The sequence below is a fragment of the Trachemys scripta genome, chromosome 2 (genome assembly GCF_013100865.1).
Source record: "Trachemys scripta elegans isolate TJP31775 chromosome 2, CAS_Tse_1.0, whole genome shotgun sequence".
NCBI lineage: Eukaryota > Metazoa > Chordata > Testudines > Emydidae > Trachemys > Trachemys scripta.
Genome location: NC_048299.1, coordinates 200,838,106 through 200,854,725, shown reverse-complemented (window position 1 = coordinate 200,854,725; position 16,620 = coordinate 200,838,106). Strand labels below are relative to the sequence as shown.

General features: G+C 41.1%; 1 protein-coding gene across 2 annotated transcripts in view; it reads left to right on the top strand.

The window, feature by feature from the left end:
* SMCHD1 (structural maintenance of chromosomes flexible hinge domain containing 1) overlaps nucleotides 1-16,620 on the top strand; it is a 162,539-nt gene that overhangs the window by 28,276 nt on the left and 117,643 nt on the right. For both annotated transcript variants that reach the window (XM_034762716.1, XM_034762715.1), the window contains exons 8-14: nucleotides 1,674-1,840; nucleotides 6,461-6,554; nucleotides 6,786-6,996; nucleotides 7,921-8,041; nucleotides 8,129-8,312; nucleotides 10,226-10,423; nucleotides 11,418-11,531. In XM_034762716.1, coding sequence (XP_034618607.1) covers nucleotides 1,674-1,840; nucleotides 6,461-6,554; nucleotides 6,786-6,996; nucleotides 7,921-8,041; nucleotides 8,129-8,312; nucleotides 10,226-10,423; nucleotides 11,418-11,531 — 1,089 coding nt within the window. The remainder of the gene's footprint in view (nucleotides 1-1,673; nucleotides 1,841-6,460; nucleotides 6,555-6,785; nucleotides 6,997-7,920; nucleotides 8,042-8,128; nucleotides 8,313-10,225; nucleotides 10,424-11,417; nucleotides 11,532-16,620) is intronic.

The window sequence follows — 16,620 nt, the reverse complement described above, 5'->3', positions numbered from 1 at the left end:
CTAGACCCCTTGAATGCAAGAAAAGGGGTGTCCTCCTTGACCCTCTTCCCAGCAATGACATTTACTATGGGTGTATCAGGGACAGGTTAGGGCATCCACCTGGATCACCTCCAAATCCAAGGAGTATGTTCCTTAGATGTTACATGTGAATGTCTTAGAGCTGAGGGCCATCAGGTTGGTCTGTGTAGTGGTCCTAGCTAGTCTACAGAACTCTGTAGTGTAGTGTAATGTCGGCAATGCACTATATCAACAAGCAGGGAGGTGCACAATTGTCCCCACTTGTCTGGAAGCCGTCGAATTCTGCGGTTGATGTCACCAATATGGAGTAACCCCAGTGGCCCTGCCTCTTTCAGGGGTTAACAAAGATCTCATGAATTTCGGAAACAGAAATGTGGTAACCAACAATAAGCAGTGGTTGTGGAAATCCATTCTCAACCCAATATGCTGACTATTGGGGAACCAGACCATAGGCCTATTTGCCATCACAGAGAATGCCAAATGCAAAGTTCTAGGGGAGGCATGAGCCTAGGATCTCTCCCAGATGCTTCCCTCCTCTGATAGTCTTGAAGTCTCCTCTGTGCTTTCAATGGATCACCATGATCCCTAGAAAAATATCCAATATAAGATAGGACAAGGCTACTGTTGCTATGATGACCCCATACTGCCAAGATAATTTTGACCTACTCCAGGTGTCTGGCCAACCTCCGATTCACCTTTTCCCTTGCCCAGACACAGCGTCACAGCATTAGGGTCAGATACTGCATCCAGTATCCAGTGGCTTGGGCCCAGCATATCTAAAAGGTGGCCTAAGGATCCAGGACGAAGGACAGTGGTTGACTGCTCCCGTTCTTAGGCACAATGGAACTTCCTATCAAAGAGTGAAGATTATCTGTGCAGGAGAAAGAACTGTATTGGGGCCTGACTGAGACTGTGGAACAAACTCCTACAGGAACTAAGGGCTCTCCACCTCCCACTCATGTGCAAAGTGCACTTTTTGGACCTTGCCTTTTCTAATTTAAACTCCTAGCAGCATGTACACTTAAAAAGGAAAGCGTGAAAAACAAAACACTACACAGATTTCTCCCCACTAGAGAGAGAGAATGAACCACACAACATAAGTTAGTCACATAGCTTAATGCAGGGGTTCTCAACCTGGGAGTCGGGAGCCCTCAGGGGGTCGTGAGGTTATTACGTGGGGAGTCGCAAGCTGTCAGCCTCCACCTCAGACCCCACTTTGCCTCCAGCATTTATAATGGTATTAAATACATTTTAAAATGTTTTTAATTTATAAGGGGGGTTGCACTCAGAGGCTTGCTATGTGAAAGGGTCACCAATACAAAAGTTTGAGAACCACTGGCTTCATGCATTGCTGGAAGATGTCCAGTTACTACAGTGATGTGGCAGTATAAGACTCCTGTATAGAATTACATAGGTGTTGATAGATTGAAGGTCGCTGAATTGAGAGCACCAGATACTGACAGGTAATTAAGTAGGACACTCTTAAACAAAAAGGATTAGCCTCCCATGTAATGTCTGCTATAAGTGTTTTGCAATTTTTGCCTCCATATGCTTGGTAGGACTTTTTTCACCCATCTTTGAAGTGATATAGGAGGACTTAGAAAAGTATACAGTTCAATTCTTGTCTTTGTTTCATTTTTGACCCCCTTTTCTAGCCATCTGACTCTGCGCATATCACCAGTGATGATGAACGATTTCTACACAATCTCATAATGGAAGAAAGGGACAAGAAGAGTTTCACTGCGGTTGTCGTTACAGGTGTACAACCAGATCACATGCAGTACTTGAAAAACTATTTTAATCTTTGGACAAGGCAATTGGCGTGAGTCAACATTTAATTTTTGTAAAAGATTATTTTTATTTAAAAAAAAACCTCTTATGCAAAGTCAGACTATAATTTGTTCTTATATTTTTAGTAATGTACTTTGTGTTTGGATTTACTTTTAATAATGTTGATGACAAATATTCTGATGACTTCGAAATTTAGTACCGTATCTTGTCACTTAATATTGTAGTTATGTTCCTGAAAAATGCAACTTTAAGCAAAACGATGTTAAACGAATCCAGTTTCCCCATAAGAATTAATGTGAATATGGGGGTTAGTTTCCAGGATAATGTTTTTTTCCAGACAAAAGGCATTATATACATTAAAACTTATACCTGTATTAAATTGCTTGTTTAAAACAATTTTAAAAAAACAATGTAATACTACAATCATTGCTGAGTATGAAGCTTGGTTGAGGTGATGGAGTCAGAGAGTGGAAGAGGCTGGATTGTCTGGCTGCTCCTCTTGCTGTTTCTGCTGAACTTCCTGAACTCGAAAAAACACATCTAGAAATTGTTGTTTTGCTTTCTTTTCTTTTCTTTTTTTTTTTTTTTTTTCTTGGTAAATTTCTTTATAGCAAGTCATTAGATGACCAACTCCCCTAATCATGTTGGAGCTGCGTTCCCTGTCAGGATCGTTGTAACGTCAGCTTCTTCCACCTCATCAAAACCTGCTTTCTTGGCTAAGCTGAGGATATCTTTCTTCATAGCAGGGACAACATCTTTAAATTCTTTTAAGTCATTGACACATTCAGGCCACAACTTCCCCCATACACCATTCATGCAAGCCTGAGTAACTTCAGCCCAGGACTCACTAGTGTTATCGATGCACTTCAGGATATTGTTGTCACGCCAAAATTGCCAAATCATAGGTTTGCCTTCCCTATCGGTGCCTCTGATGAGCTGGTCAGAAGTACAGTGTAAGTAATACCCCTTAAATGCACCGATGGCTCCTTGGTCCATGGGTTGGATGAGTGATGTGGTATTAGGTGGCAGAAAGACAACTTTGACATTTTCACACAGGGTTGTCCAGGTTGATTGGATGAGCCAGTGCATTATCAATAAGCAAATAAAATCTTGAAATCAAGATTTTCCTTGGCACAGTATTCCTTCAATGCAAGGACAGCATAGAGAGTCAGCCATTTTAAAAAAATAGCTCCAGTTATCCATGGCTTCTTATTGGATCTCCAAATGACCGGAAGGTGTTCCTTTGAAAATCCCTTGAGAGTGCATGGTGTTTTAGATTGGTACACTGTCAGTGGTTTCATCTTCATGTCTCCGGCAGCATTACGACCTAGAAGCAAGGTTAGATGATCTTTAGCTGCTTTAAATCCGGGTGCTGTCTCCTCTCGGGAAATGTAAGTCCGCTCAGGCATCCTCTCCCAGTACAGGCCCGTTTCGTCGACATTGAAGACTTGTTTAGGGGAATAGCCACCTTCCTCAATTATTTTCTTGAGATAGTCGGGGAATTTTTTAGCTGCTGCAGTATCAGCACTAGCCGCCTCACTGGACATCTTGATGTTATGCAGGTGGAAGCACCTCTTGAACCGATCAAATCCCCAACTTGCTGCGAAAGTCTCTGTCAGTGATCCTTCACTTTGGTCTCTCTCCAAATTGTCGTACAACTTTTTGCCTTACCTTTAAGTTTGCTAGTGATACAAGCTATGTTCCGCTGGTTTTGGTCCTCTTTCCACTGTGAGAGAAGATGCTCTGTGTTTTCAGCAAACTACTACTTAATCGACTTATTGTAGTAGCACTAAGCGGTGTTACACACTGAGCACTAGCCCTGATCTTTTCGGCATTATTCCGAATTGTTCTGTCAGTGGTTGGAGTAAGACGTAGAGCGATGCCAATATCTACTGCATGCTCGCCTGCATCAAAACGCTTTAAAATGTCTAATTTAGTACCCAAACTAATGGGTTTCCTGGTTTTCTTGCTGCTAGTGGTACTGCTACTGGTAGGCACTCCACTATCACTTGCTGGACGTTTTTGACTCATGATGCTGTGGGTGATGATCCTCCGGACGCGCATGGATGTGCTACTCTTTACTCCCTTCAGCCTGGAGTGGCTGGGGTCATGCAGCATCAATCAACTATTGTAAGGGAAAGAATTTGGAAAACCCATGTTATCCTTCATGGTAATCTGCCGCCCTACTGGAAGCCCTTTGGGTTTAGGCTAGGACTAGTTATGGAGGTTCTTACTTTCTTGCAGGTTCTTACTTTCACAGAAGCCCTGCTGGAGGACCAAAGGCCTCTTTTCCAGGGTGCCCTGGAAAACTGGCCCTGCTGTATCTCCCCTAGTAACCATGCACTCAGCACCTGGGCAGCATTGCAGCCAATGTAGTAAGAGGAAGAAAATAACGTTTGCAACAGGGCTGTTCCCCTCTTTGCTGTGTGCACCTAGGAGCAGAGAGATGCAGCTGGGATTAAAGTGAATGGCAAAGCTCCCATGCATTTCACAGGTTTTCATGGGAGCAGGGCCAGGTTCTGTGCATCTCTACGCAGCTTCTCCCCCTTGCTACAAGGAAGCAGGCGCTGGAACTCTATTCCTGAAACTTGCTCTGGGTGGGCTGCCTCCCCCTGTGTTCTTACCTCCCTCCAGCGAAGGGGGGGGGGGGGGCGGGGCGGCAGATAAAACATTGTTTATTCTGTCGCAAGACAGCAAGGCAGGGCCTCTGTTGTGCTTTGCAGGCAGCTGGTGGCCTTGCAAGCGCTTGGTGTAGAGCCCTATTCCTGAGCAGGGCTATTGGGCCATAAAGCAAGTGAATTGTGGGGGAAGGGGGAGTAGTGTGCACGTGCTGTGTGTTTACAAACATACTGTACATACAGTACAGTGCTATAGTTGGAACGTACCCCGCCTTACCCCACCCAGACACAGCCCACTGGAACTGCGGGCAATGAGGCAGGCATGGAGGCAAGTAGGCTAGGAGAAACACGTTGCAACGGCAGCTTCCCCTACTGTGCAAGCACCAGGGGCGGGGGGCTCAACCCTCAGCCCGCCCACTCCACCCCTTCTTCCAAGCCCCCACACTTAACCCGCCTTTTCTCCCGCCCCAACCTCCTCCCCCTTTACTCTGCACGCCATGTCCTCACTCTTCCACCCTCCCTCCTCTGCCTCCTGCCCGTGGCAATCAGCTTGTTTGCAGCGTTCAGGAAGCTGGGGAGGGAGGAGGAGCCTGCGTGCCATCTCCTCGCTCCTCTCCCCTTCCTCCTGTCTCCTGAATGCTGCAAACCAGCTGATTGCCGCAGGCAGGGGGAGCAGGGATAAGGCGTTGATCTGCGGGGTCCGCTGGCAGGGAGGAGGTGCTAGGGGGGTGGGGCGTAGGGGAGCTGATGGGGGGGCTTCCAGCTGTGGACAAAGCAGGCGGCCAAACAACGTTATAGTGGAGCATTGCACAACTTTAAATGAGCATGTTCTGTAATGGAACAGGGACATAAGATCGAAAGGACGTTAAGTGGGGAGTTACTGTACACTCAACTGTTATCATATAAACTACAAACTATACTCCAGTTCCATTCTGTTATGAAGAAGTCTAAAACTTTCCAAATCTACAAATTCCCTCAGTGTATGAATCTTCATTGAATGTTACAAGGAAAAACCTTTTTGTAACTTTCTAAATAAGTCTGCTGGATTGCAGGATCAGGGTTTATGGGTTTAACTTTATACACACAAGTAGTCCCATTGACTTAAATATTCCAGTAATTTTCCATAAATAACTAACTCTGTAGGCTTTATTGAGAGTACACATGTGGCTAAATTAGGCATGTATATGGGTAGTCCCGCTGAAGCCTAAAGGGTTGGCTAATTATTAAAATATTGAAGTCCATGGAACAGTTTACATGTGTTAGTAGTGTTCACAGGATTTGGGACTCAGAGTGTACGATAAAGCACACGTGGGTTCTCAAGACTTCTGAAAACTGGGTTATTATATACCTTTAGAGAACAAGAATTATAGAAGGATAATTTCTCTAATGCATCATTGCATGCACACCTAGCTATTCATACTGTAATAAAATGAAAGAAAGCATAAGGATTATTTGTGACATTCTAATTATTGTGTAGATAACTTGGCACCATTACAAAACTGATCATAAGAATGAATAAAAATACCTTGCTCTTATACATCACTTTTCATCTGTAGACTTCAAAAAGCTTTACAGTAGTTTTATTACTTTGTGCCTTTCTATAAAGGAAACTGTCATCAAAATAATACATATCACCATAGTCACTTATTTCCTTGCAAAGGTATCTAAATATTTCTAAATCTTTCCTCTAATGCAAGTATTTCACCTATTCTGATCAGTCTGAGAGTAGATATCTAGGTACCCTGGCCTTTTCAGTTGGTGAAAGAAAGAAAAATAATGTACCTTAAATGCAGCTAAACATAGCTTGGCCGCTGTTCCTAGTCATTTCACCTTGTGGTTTTAATGCTGTTGAATTTGGGTATCCAACAATGCCAAGAACTAGTTAAATTAAAAAACAAACAAACAAGAAACTGTTTAATATAAAAACACCTGTGAATATATTTAGGCTTTGTAAATTTTGCACTTTAGATTGTTTTAGGTTTTCCTGTGTGTGTTTTTGGTTTAGTTAAAAATAATTTTTTTAATAACTTCAGACATATCTATCATTACTATATCCATGGACCAAAAGGAAATGAAACTAATGCTACAATGAAAGAAGCTGGACCTTTCAACAACATTGATATTGAGGTGGGATATATATGGTAACGTATTACATGTCATTAATACATTTCTGTAATTATGTTTACTGTTAATTGCTCTGAAATACTGCAGTGTTTGAAAGATGTGTGTAATTTCATGAAAAACTGAGACATTTTATGATAATTAATTTCAAAAATGTAGTTAACCAGTTGACATTTTGTGTTGACTGTAATTTGTTGATGACAGGAAAAAATTATACTTGTTTTGTTTTTCTTTTAGATTTTGATGTTTGAAAAAGGAAAGGTACCTAGGATGGTCAACCTTAGAGAGATCAAAGATGACATGCAGACATTATACATAAATTCTGCGGCAGATAGCTTTGAGTTTAAGTCACATGTTGAAGGAGAAGGTATAGTGGAGGGCATCATCCGCTACCATCCTTTCTTATATGATAAAGAAACATATCCTGATGATCCATGCTTTCCATCACGTAAGTCAGTTAAATCTTATGAGTTTTAAATTTCACAATTTTGGGGACAGTTTTATATATATAATCCTACATTTTGTCAACATGCTACATGCATATTTCCAGTTCTCATCATTTGTAGAATCTGCTTAAAAAGACTCAAGAACATACTTTCTGAAGCAAATACTGATCTCCAAATTTTGAGAAACTCTTCTTTTTTTTTATGGCAAATTTCCATCTTGATCCATCTCACAATTCTTTGTACTGAGATGAATTAGAAATTGAGTGGTGAAAACATATGAGAGGGGAGCAATTTAAACCAAGTTGAGATTTAGTGCTGTTTTTCAAGTTAAGTTTTACAATTTTAGTTTTAGGGTAAACTATATAATGAACTAAATTATGAAAGTTGTGTGCATACATAATACTTGTGCTTCCTTAGGCCTCATTTCTGTGAGAAGTAGATTTTTTGGGCTAAACTCATGTAGACCTGAGGAAGGCTGTACATGACAGCTTCGCTGTCAACTGGCTGGTTATCTGTACTGCTGGAAGCTGTAGGAACAACTAGGGTGTAGGAAATACAAAATCAGATTTTGTTTCTAGTGTTAAAACGATTGCCTCTGAAACTGGGTCTGAATGTAGGTGTGTGAGTCTGTGGAGGAGATAATTGTTTTGGATATTCAAGATAAGCAGATTTGATTCAACAAAAGGATGCTTTTGTTCCCTGGTAGATGCCATTTAGTGTAAGAAAGGAATTTTAACCTGGGAAAGAAAAGGCATATGATAAAATTACTGGTAATTATTTTTCCCCTCTGTGGTATATACCTACTAAATAAATAGTTTAACTGTACAGAATGTATGTGTAATTTAACAAACAAGGTAAATGTTACAATATATTCTTGTTTTGGCTCTTGCTTTGTTATGGTAACTCTGGTGTTCCTTTAAATCTAGGATTAAAAGATGATGATGACGATGATGACTGCTTTGTGGTAGAAAAAGGGGCCAGGGGAAAAAGGCCTATTTTTGAATGTTTTTGGAATGGAAGGTTAATACCATACACAAGTGTAGAAGAGTAAGAAATTTCCAGGTCTACAATTTAAACATTTTACTGCTTTTTCAAAAAATGAAGTTTCTAATTATTTTGCCTTTTTGTTTTAAGCTTTGACTGGTGTGCTCCTCCCAAGAAGAGAGGACTTGCACCAATTGAATGCTACAATCGAATTTCTGGCGCATTATTTACCAATGATAAGTTTCAGGTCAGCACAAACAAGCTTACTTTCATGGACCTGGAACTGAAGTTAAAAGAAAAAAACACTCTTTTTACAAGGGTCTTCAATGGACAGGTGAAGCTTTTAATCTTAATTTGTACTTCTGCTTGCCACAATTCAATGAGTGTGATTTAGGAAGTCTCATCCCACTTCTTAGTGCTCATTTGTCCATATTACTAAATTTTTGCACTATTTCCAGTGACAGGTCACTATGGAAACTTGCAGAGAACTTTGCAATAGTAATCCATGTCAGTATTAATAGCCCTTAAAGTTGAGCCTTTTTAAAACTGAAAAATGAGCACAAACCTTGGGATTTTTTTAGGGCTGTCGATTAATCACAGTTAACTCATGCGATTAACTTAAAAAAAAAAAAACAAAAAAAAAAAAAAACCAATAGAATACCAATTGAAATTTATTAAATATTTTTGGATGTTTTCCTACATTTTCAAATATATTGATTTCAATTACAACACAGAGTGTACAGTGCTCACTTTATATTCCTTTTGATTACAAATATTTGCACTGTAAAAATAACAAACAAAAGAAATAGTATTTTTCAGTTCACCTAATACAAGTACTGTAGTGCAGTCTCTTTATTGTAAAAGTGCAACTTACAAATGTAGATTTTTTTTTTGTTACATAACTGCACTCCATAACAAAACAATGTAAAATTTCAGCGCCTACACGTCCACTCAGTCCTACTTCTTGTTCAGCCAATCGCTAAGAGGAACAAGTTTGTTTACATTTATGGGAGATAATGTTGCCCACTTATTATTTACAATGTCACCTAAAAGTGAAAACAGGCGTTCTAAAGATAGCTACAGCACTCGACCCAAGGTGTAAGAGTCTGAAGTGCTTTCCAAATCTGAGAAAGACAAGGTGTGGAGCATGCTTTCAGAAGCCTTAAAAGAGCAACACTGTGATGCAGAAACTACAGAACCTGAACCACCAAAAAAGAAAATCAACCTTCTGTTGGTGGCATCTGATTCAGATGGTGAAAATGAACATGCATTGATCCACACTGCTTTGGATAGTTATCAAGCAGAATCCGTCATCAGCATGGACGCATGTCTGAATGGTGGTTGAAGCATGAAGGGACATATGCATCTTTAGCACATTTGCACGTAAATATCTTGTGACGTCAGCTACAACAATGCCATGCGAACGCCTGTTCTCACGTTCAGGTGACGTAAACAAGAAGCGGCAGCACTATCTTCTGCAAATGTAAACACACTTGTTTGAGCGATTGGCTGAACAAGAAGTAGGACTGAGTGAACTTGTAGGCCTTAAAGATTTACATTGTTTTATTTTTGAATGCAGTTATTTTTTATACATAATTCTACATTTGTAAGTTCAACTTCCATGATAAAGAGCTTGCACTACGGTATTTGTATTAGGTGAACTGAAAAATACTACTTTTTGTTTTTTTACAGTGCAAATACTTGTAATAAAATATAGTGAGCACTGTATTCTATGTTGTAATTGAAATCAATATATTTTAAAATGTAGAAAAACATCCAAAAATATTTAAATAAATGGTATTCTATTGTTTGAGTGCAATTAATCATGCAATTAATTGCAGTTAATTTTTTTAATCACGTGATTAATTGTGACTATTTTTTTAATAGCAGCCCTAGTTTTTTTATTTGAAGAAGAAAAAAGTGATTTCTATGTCTATATACCTAGTTTTTATTGTATGCGTGTAACTAGGTATACAGTGAGGGAAAGACGTTTTCCTTAAGATGATAACCTCTTATTTGTAGTAAGCTACATTTTGAAAATTAACTCAATACATCAGTAAGTAAAGCTATTTTAAGCATTTACTGGGTTAAGATAAGTCTTACTTAGAATGTGATAGTTTTTCAACACTCTTTAAAACTAACTTTTGACTACAGTATCACTGAGAACAACCATTAACTTTTAAGTCGCTATTCACACCTATGAAACTCAGATTTACATTTTGTAATGCATCTACTAAAACTTCACAGGAGCAGCGAATGAAAATTGACAGAGAATTTGCTTTGTGGCTCAAAGACTGCCATGAGAAATATGACAAACAGATAAAATTCACACTGTTTAAAGAAATAATTACACGTACTGACTTGACCTCCAAAAGAATGCAAAGTCCTTGGGCTACATATTCTGCAATAGAGTGGGATGGGAAAACATACAGAACTGGACAGTTGGTAAGTTAATTGCTTGATAATGTTGGCACTGTTTTAAAGTTAAAAATTGATATACGTTGTGTAGAATATTTACAGTATATAAGGTAAGTATGATACTAGTTAGATCAACAGATTATAATTTTCTGTACAAAAATTACATTAAAAAAAGTTAAGATTGCAAAATCAAGCTGTAAAAAGTTAAATATCAGAATTAAGTTTGTTCTTCTCTGGCTCCTTCCTTGTCTCCTGCAGAATTTAGAAGTAATCTTCAGTGTTCCTGTTTTTCCTTAACTTCACAACCTACACAGCGCAGCATTAGACAAGTCCTTAATCTCTTTTCTGAAACTAGGAGTTCTTTGTTATAAGACAACAAAATTATTAGAAAAGAATAAAATTGGCCCATTTTCTTCAGTTGTAGTTCATGTGCAAGATTTCAAATAAATGTAACTGTGAAAAATGTGAAGGTAGTAACAAGCTGCCTTAGTTTAGGACACGTTAATTTCAAATCAGATTAATTTTTTTAATATCCTGTAACTCAGTTTGAACAGTTTACTTCATGCTTTACAGAAAAATTCTCCATTAGCCTTTAGAATAAACCTGGAAATTTTTAGTCCACACCATTTCTTTTAGCCAGAGTTACAAGATGTATATAAAATAAGTCTTATAATGGAACCTGATTACAACCTTAACTATGGATGGACTGTACCATCCTGTGATTTATCTGTGGAGGAGCTCTGAGAGAAAGTTCCTGTCTGAATATGATAGAGGCCACACTAATTTAAAGCAGGGACTTTGGGTTTTAAGGAGAGCTTCTCCGCTGCAAACTAAAACCTGGGTGAGGAATGTCTAACTTCAGAAAGGTTTTTTGTTTGATTTATACATGCAAGCAGAATCATTGTAAGGTGGCTGATGCACAAATGTCATTTTTAATATGTAACTTCTGAGAACCATATGTGTCAGGAACTTATCCATGTTAAGTTTTATAATAATTACTGAGCTGTCTTTTCTCTTTTAGGTGAAAACAATTAAAACTCTTCCAATATTTTATGGAAGTATCTTGAAATTTTTTCTATATGGAGATCATGATGGGGATGTGTATGCTACAGGAGGAGAGGTTCAACTTGCTCTGGTAAGTAAGCTATAAAGCAAATCGTACAAACTCTGAAACTTACTCCATTTTGAACTCTTTATTTGATCCTGAGATTAGATTTTTGTAACCTTTTTTTTTCTATCTAAAACCTTTTTCTATCTACAAACCTCCAAAAAGTAAAAAAGCAGTTCAGAGTTTTAGTATAAATCTCCATAGTTCACATTATGGAGGTGTGTTCATTGAAATGGTCTAGTTAATTTAAATTTGATTTGGCAGTGCAGTAACACAGTTGCTGTGTTTTGTGTTTAAATTCTGCTGCCCAGCATCAACCACAAATACACATGTATGTTATAATCATCCTGTGTTAGAAATTTTCCATTCTCAACTCTTACCTGATAATGTCCCTGCTGCTAGCAGTCTCTCCCACAGCTCTGACATATATGGACTATATATTCTCCTCCTGTCTGAAGATTCTGGAGGCAGTTCAAAGCTTCAGCACAGCCTTTACTACTAACCATGCTCCCTTCTTCTGGTTGCTGCCAGATCTTCTGCCTTTTGTGACAGCTGCCAAGTGGTGGTTCACTTTGCTCCCTTCCTTTTCTTTTGGATTTATTATTTTGGGCTGTTTTGTGGGCATTTAAATTGTTTTTATTTGTTTTCAAGCCTTTTCGCTGCCTCTTGGTCTGGGATTTGAGCAGTTCTGTGGTCACAGCCACTCAGAGCCTCTGTTGCAGTGCCTCCCTGCTGAGCTTCTTTGCCCCCTTTCAGATGTGGCAGAGCAGCCATGCAAGCATTGAGCGAAATCCAAAATGTACTCAGTGTTTGAGGCAGCTTTCTCTGTCTTGGCAGAAGGTAAAAAATGCCTAGCCTGCAGTCAGCCAACCCTCTCTTTCTGAGGGCACGGGGCTCTGAGTTCACTGGCATATTGGGTCTCCTAACACACACACACACCCCAAGTATCCATGACTTCACTGTGAAAAACTAACCAGGAAAGACCGAGCAGAGCAAGAAGAGGCATTGATGATGAAGAGGACTTTGACCAGCCGACCAACGGGTTGAGTCCTGAGTCAGCAAAGGACCATAAAGATAAGACCCCTTCCAGGCTACTGGTCCTAAAGTGGGTCCTAAATCCCTGAGGAGAGAAGCAGAGTTCCTGTACAGCTCCCCTTCCTTGCACCATGAATCAGGGGTTTCTCATGATACTCTGGAGTTAGTGCTGTGTAAACCAGAGTTTCTGGGTCAAAAAGGCAAAAGTAAGTGTGTCTTTCACAAGACAGTGATTACTATTGTGAATTAGCAAGTGGGGTGAAAATCAGGAGTTAAACCCCTTCTTTGCCTTCTACCCTGAGACAGTGTTTGTGGGTGATTATCTCCTTCAGAGAGTCTCTCAGTGCTCTGTACCATGGTCACCACCCTCCCCCACCCTACAGCTTTTGTGGGGATTCAGAGAAGCCAGTGCCTCCTGGGTTGCTATGCCTCAGGCAGCAGGTTAACTGAAATTGTGCCCATCTGGCTTTCAACCAAAAGAGCCTCACTCTGCCAGGGAAAGGGCTTCAGATTTGAGGCAGAACATGAATGGGAATTGTGCCTTCTGATCATCAGCTACAAATTCTTTCTTTGCCTGGGAAAAGGTCTCGCTTCTTCCCTCCCTCACTCCCCAGGCTGTCTCCACATAGAGCCTTGTGCGTTTCAGGCAATCTGACCAGAACAGAGGTGCTTGAGGATTCTACTCCCCATGAAGCTTGCACCTTCATGGGATTACAGAGGGGTAAGTGAGAAATCCCTTTCCATGTTCAGAATGGTCCTGGTGTCCTGAGTAAAGCTCCTAGTGGTACTAGGTGGTTTCTACTGTACTTACTTGCAGGAGCAGTCAGGCAGCCTTTCAGGTCCTGGGGACAGCTAACAAGCCATTTTCACAATTTACTTATGTGTACCAGTACCCCACTTCTGTTGTGTGGTCTCCTGACCAAGATGAATTATACTATCTTCCTCCTGTAAATAGCCAGGGGAAGAAGTACCACACAAGCAAAACAAAGAAAGAAAGAAACAAAAAAACCCTACAGAACTTTTCCAAGACAGGATGCCAGTCAGTGACCTGCAAGGAACTTAATATTAATAAAATATCTTTCCTCTCAAGTATTATTAATACATATTTTCCTGTTAATGCCTCTTTTGAGGGCATAAGATCCAAATGAGGACACCTGATTAAACTTGTGTGTGTGTGTAAAAAAAAGCCACACCTTCACAATGGGACTTCCTTCCAAGACCATAAGAATCACGGTGCAATAATTTCAAAGCCTCAGCTGTAAGTGTTCAGACCAAAGGTTTTTCATGGGAAAGCTTGTTTCATGGTAAACAAACGGTTCATCTTCTATTGGTATGATCCTTGCTTGGAGTGAGATGTCTCAGGCCTGGTCTTGGTCAAACCCTTGATGTGATTTGTGATGAGCAATGGATTCTAACATGGTGACTACAAGGATGTCATATTACACCCATGAATAGTTATCACTCATCCTAAATAGATATCTTGTGCATGCAGACTTACAGGTGAGAAGCTATGGGTCTCTCCATGGGTGAGGTTTATCAGGTGTCTTCAGGCCTTTCTTCTGAGAGTATGGGACCATTCCTTGTAGTGAATGTAAGACCAGGTAGTTTCTGAGTCAGGTGCTGTAGTTCCAGAGGATGTCCACAGGGGTTTTCCCATATGCCTTCCAGGCCTGCAGCTTCTCAGACACTATTCTGAGGGCATGGGGAATGCTCCGAGGACCCAAAACTACCTACCAGATCTGGAGTTTGAGAACGGAACCATAGCTGTCAAATGAGGAGCAGTGGCACACCCTAGATCTCAAAAGATCACTAAAGACTTATATCAAGCATATGGAATCCACAAGGAGATGGGTCTGCATTCTTCGAGTAGTGTCCCTGCGAGTGTTCCACTTTGGGTGTTGGTGCGTCCCTGTGCCGCAGATGGGAAATTTTTGGTAACAGTGCTCAGTCAGGGCATGCATGCGCAATAGTCAACTCACGATGCCGTTGGCACTTCATGTAGTGTGCACACGACCTGACCCGTTCAGTTCATTCTCAACCGTCCTTGGCTGCAGACAGAGCTCAGTGGCAGTGCTGCCTCTTTGTTTTTCTCTCTATAGAAATAGTTAGATTAGCAATAGCTTAGTATGTCTAGTTTACTTAGTTATTGTTGTTTTCCAAAAATAAAAAAATTATAGGTATTTTCTTTTGTTATTTTTCCAACTCTTTCCCCATTGGGAAACTTTAACATCCACAATGCCCACTCGCCTGGGTTTAAACTATGTGACTTTTGCGTGAGGCGATGCCCCTCTCAGACGGTCACTTGTCTGTTTGGGGGAGACCCATATCCCTCAAAAATGTGCCCATTTCTCTAACCTTAAAGCCAGGGCAAGGTGTGATCGAGATCTCCGCTTCAAGATGATTTTGATGGAAAGTCCCTTCAGCCTCCTCCTTACGGACAAAAATTGACATCAACAGATGATTCCCTGAGCAAAATCTCTGCTAATGGGAGTGCTCAGTCTTCCAAATCATCCAGGAAGCGAGCTGCGACCTCCCATAATAGGGACACTCAGAAAAAGAAGAGGTCCTCAGCGAGGTCACCATCCTCAGTGCTGAACTCGAGTAGAGTGAGCACCTTTGAGGCTCCAAGAACCTCGGCACCATCCCTCTGTGGACATCTGCTGAGCCTCGCTGCTCTGGAATGGAGTCGAGATGCTGCTCCTCCACGGCACTGACCACCCTGGTGCAGGAGTTGGCACCGAGAGTGGTACCACAGGCAATGCAGCCCCCACTGGCACCGACTCAGTCGTAGGCACTGATGTGACCAGCTGAAAACAGCACCAACCATCTTGACAAAGGCACTGACTGCATCTGCACCAGTGGCACCGCCGCCACAGAAACAAGTGGCTACACAGCAGTTTCCACAGCACAAGGTCCTAGTGGTCTCCTCAGTGCTGCAGTCACCCTTGCTTGGTAACAAGGGATCTCCAGGCCAAATAACTGAGCTGTTGTCCACTTCTCCTGCTCCCTAGCCCATCTCCAGTGATGAAAAGGAGGAATTACATGGGAGACACTTCTCCTCCCAACACTCTTCACTCATGGGATGAAGACCACCATGGGAAGCTATTAGGACCAAATCTCGCCAACCTTGCAAGATGCAATAATGGTACGGGCAACCCTGGATGTATCCAACAATGCCCTTTCCCATGCAAGGGGACCCCTGGGTGGCATATAGGGCTCACTACCGTAGGCCCTCGACCCCAGCCGGAAGGGAAATTCTTTCTCCACCTTCCCGAAGCAGGGAGACCTCAGAAGCACCAGAGGAGATGAGAAGGAAGGAGGTTTGGTCGATGCAGATGTTTCCCCAGCCCACAACTCATCATCCTCCCCTGACAAGGCTGTCTTTTCACTGCCTCCAAGCCAGTTGACGCCCTGAAACAATTTCAGGAACTCCTTAAAAGAGTAGCCGCCAGCCAAAACATCCCCCTAGAAGAGGTGCAACAAAACCAGCACAAGCTACTGCAAATTTTACAGACCTTCACTACATCCAAAATTGCACTACCAATAAACGATGCCATAATGGAACCAGCAGAGAATATTTGGCAGACTCCCCGCAACCACACCACCTACTAGCAAAAGAGTTAACAGGAAGTACTTCATCCCAGCTAAAAGGATGGACTTTTTGTTCTCTCATCAACAGCTGAATTCTCTAGTGGTGGAAGCTGCTAATCATCGCAACAAACAGCCTCAATTCCAGTCCACTCCACAGGATCAAGAACATAAACGATTAGACCTATTAGGCAGGAAAGTATACTCATTAGCTACACTCCAATTCCAGGTTAGCCAAATATTTGGCCCTTTTAGCCAAGTACAACTACGACAATTATGGTAAGCTGCAAGTATCAGGGGGTAGCCGTGTTAGTCTGTATCTACAAAAACAACAAAGAGTCTGGTGGCACCTTAAAGACTAACAGATTTATTTGGGCATAAGCTTTCGTGAGTAAAAACCTCACTTCTTCGGATGCATAGAATATGCATATGCATATGCATCCGAAGAAGTGAGGTTTTTACTCACGAAAGCTTATGCCCAAATAAATCTGTT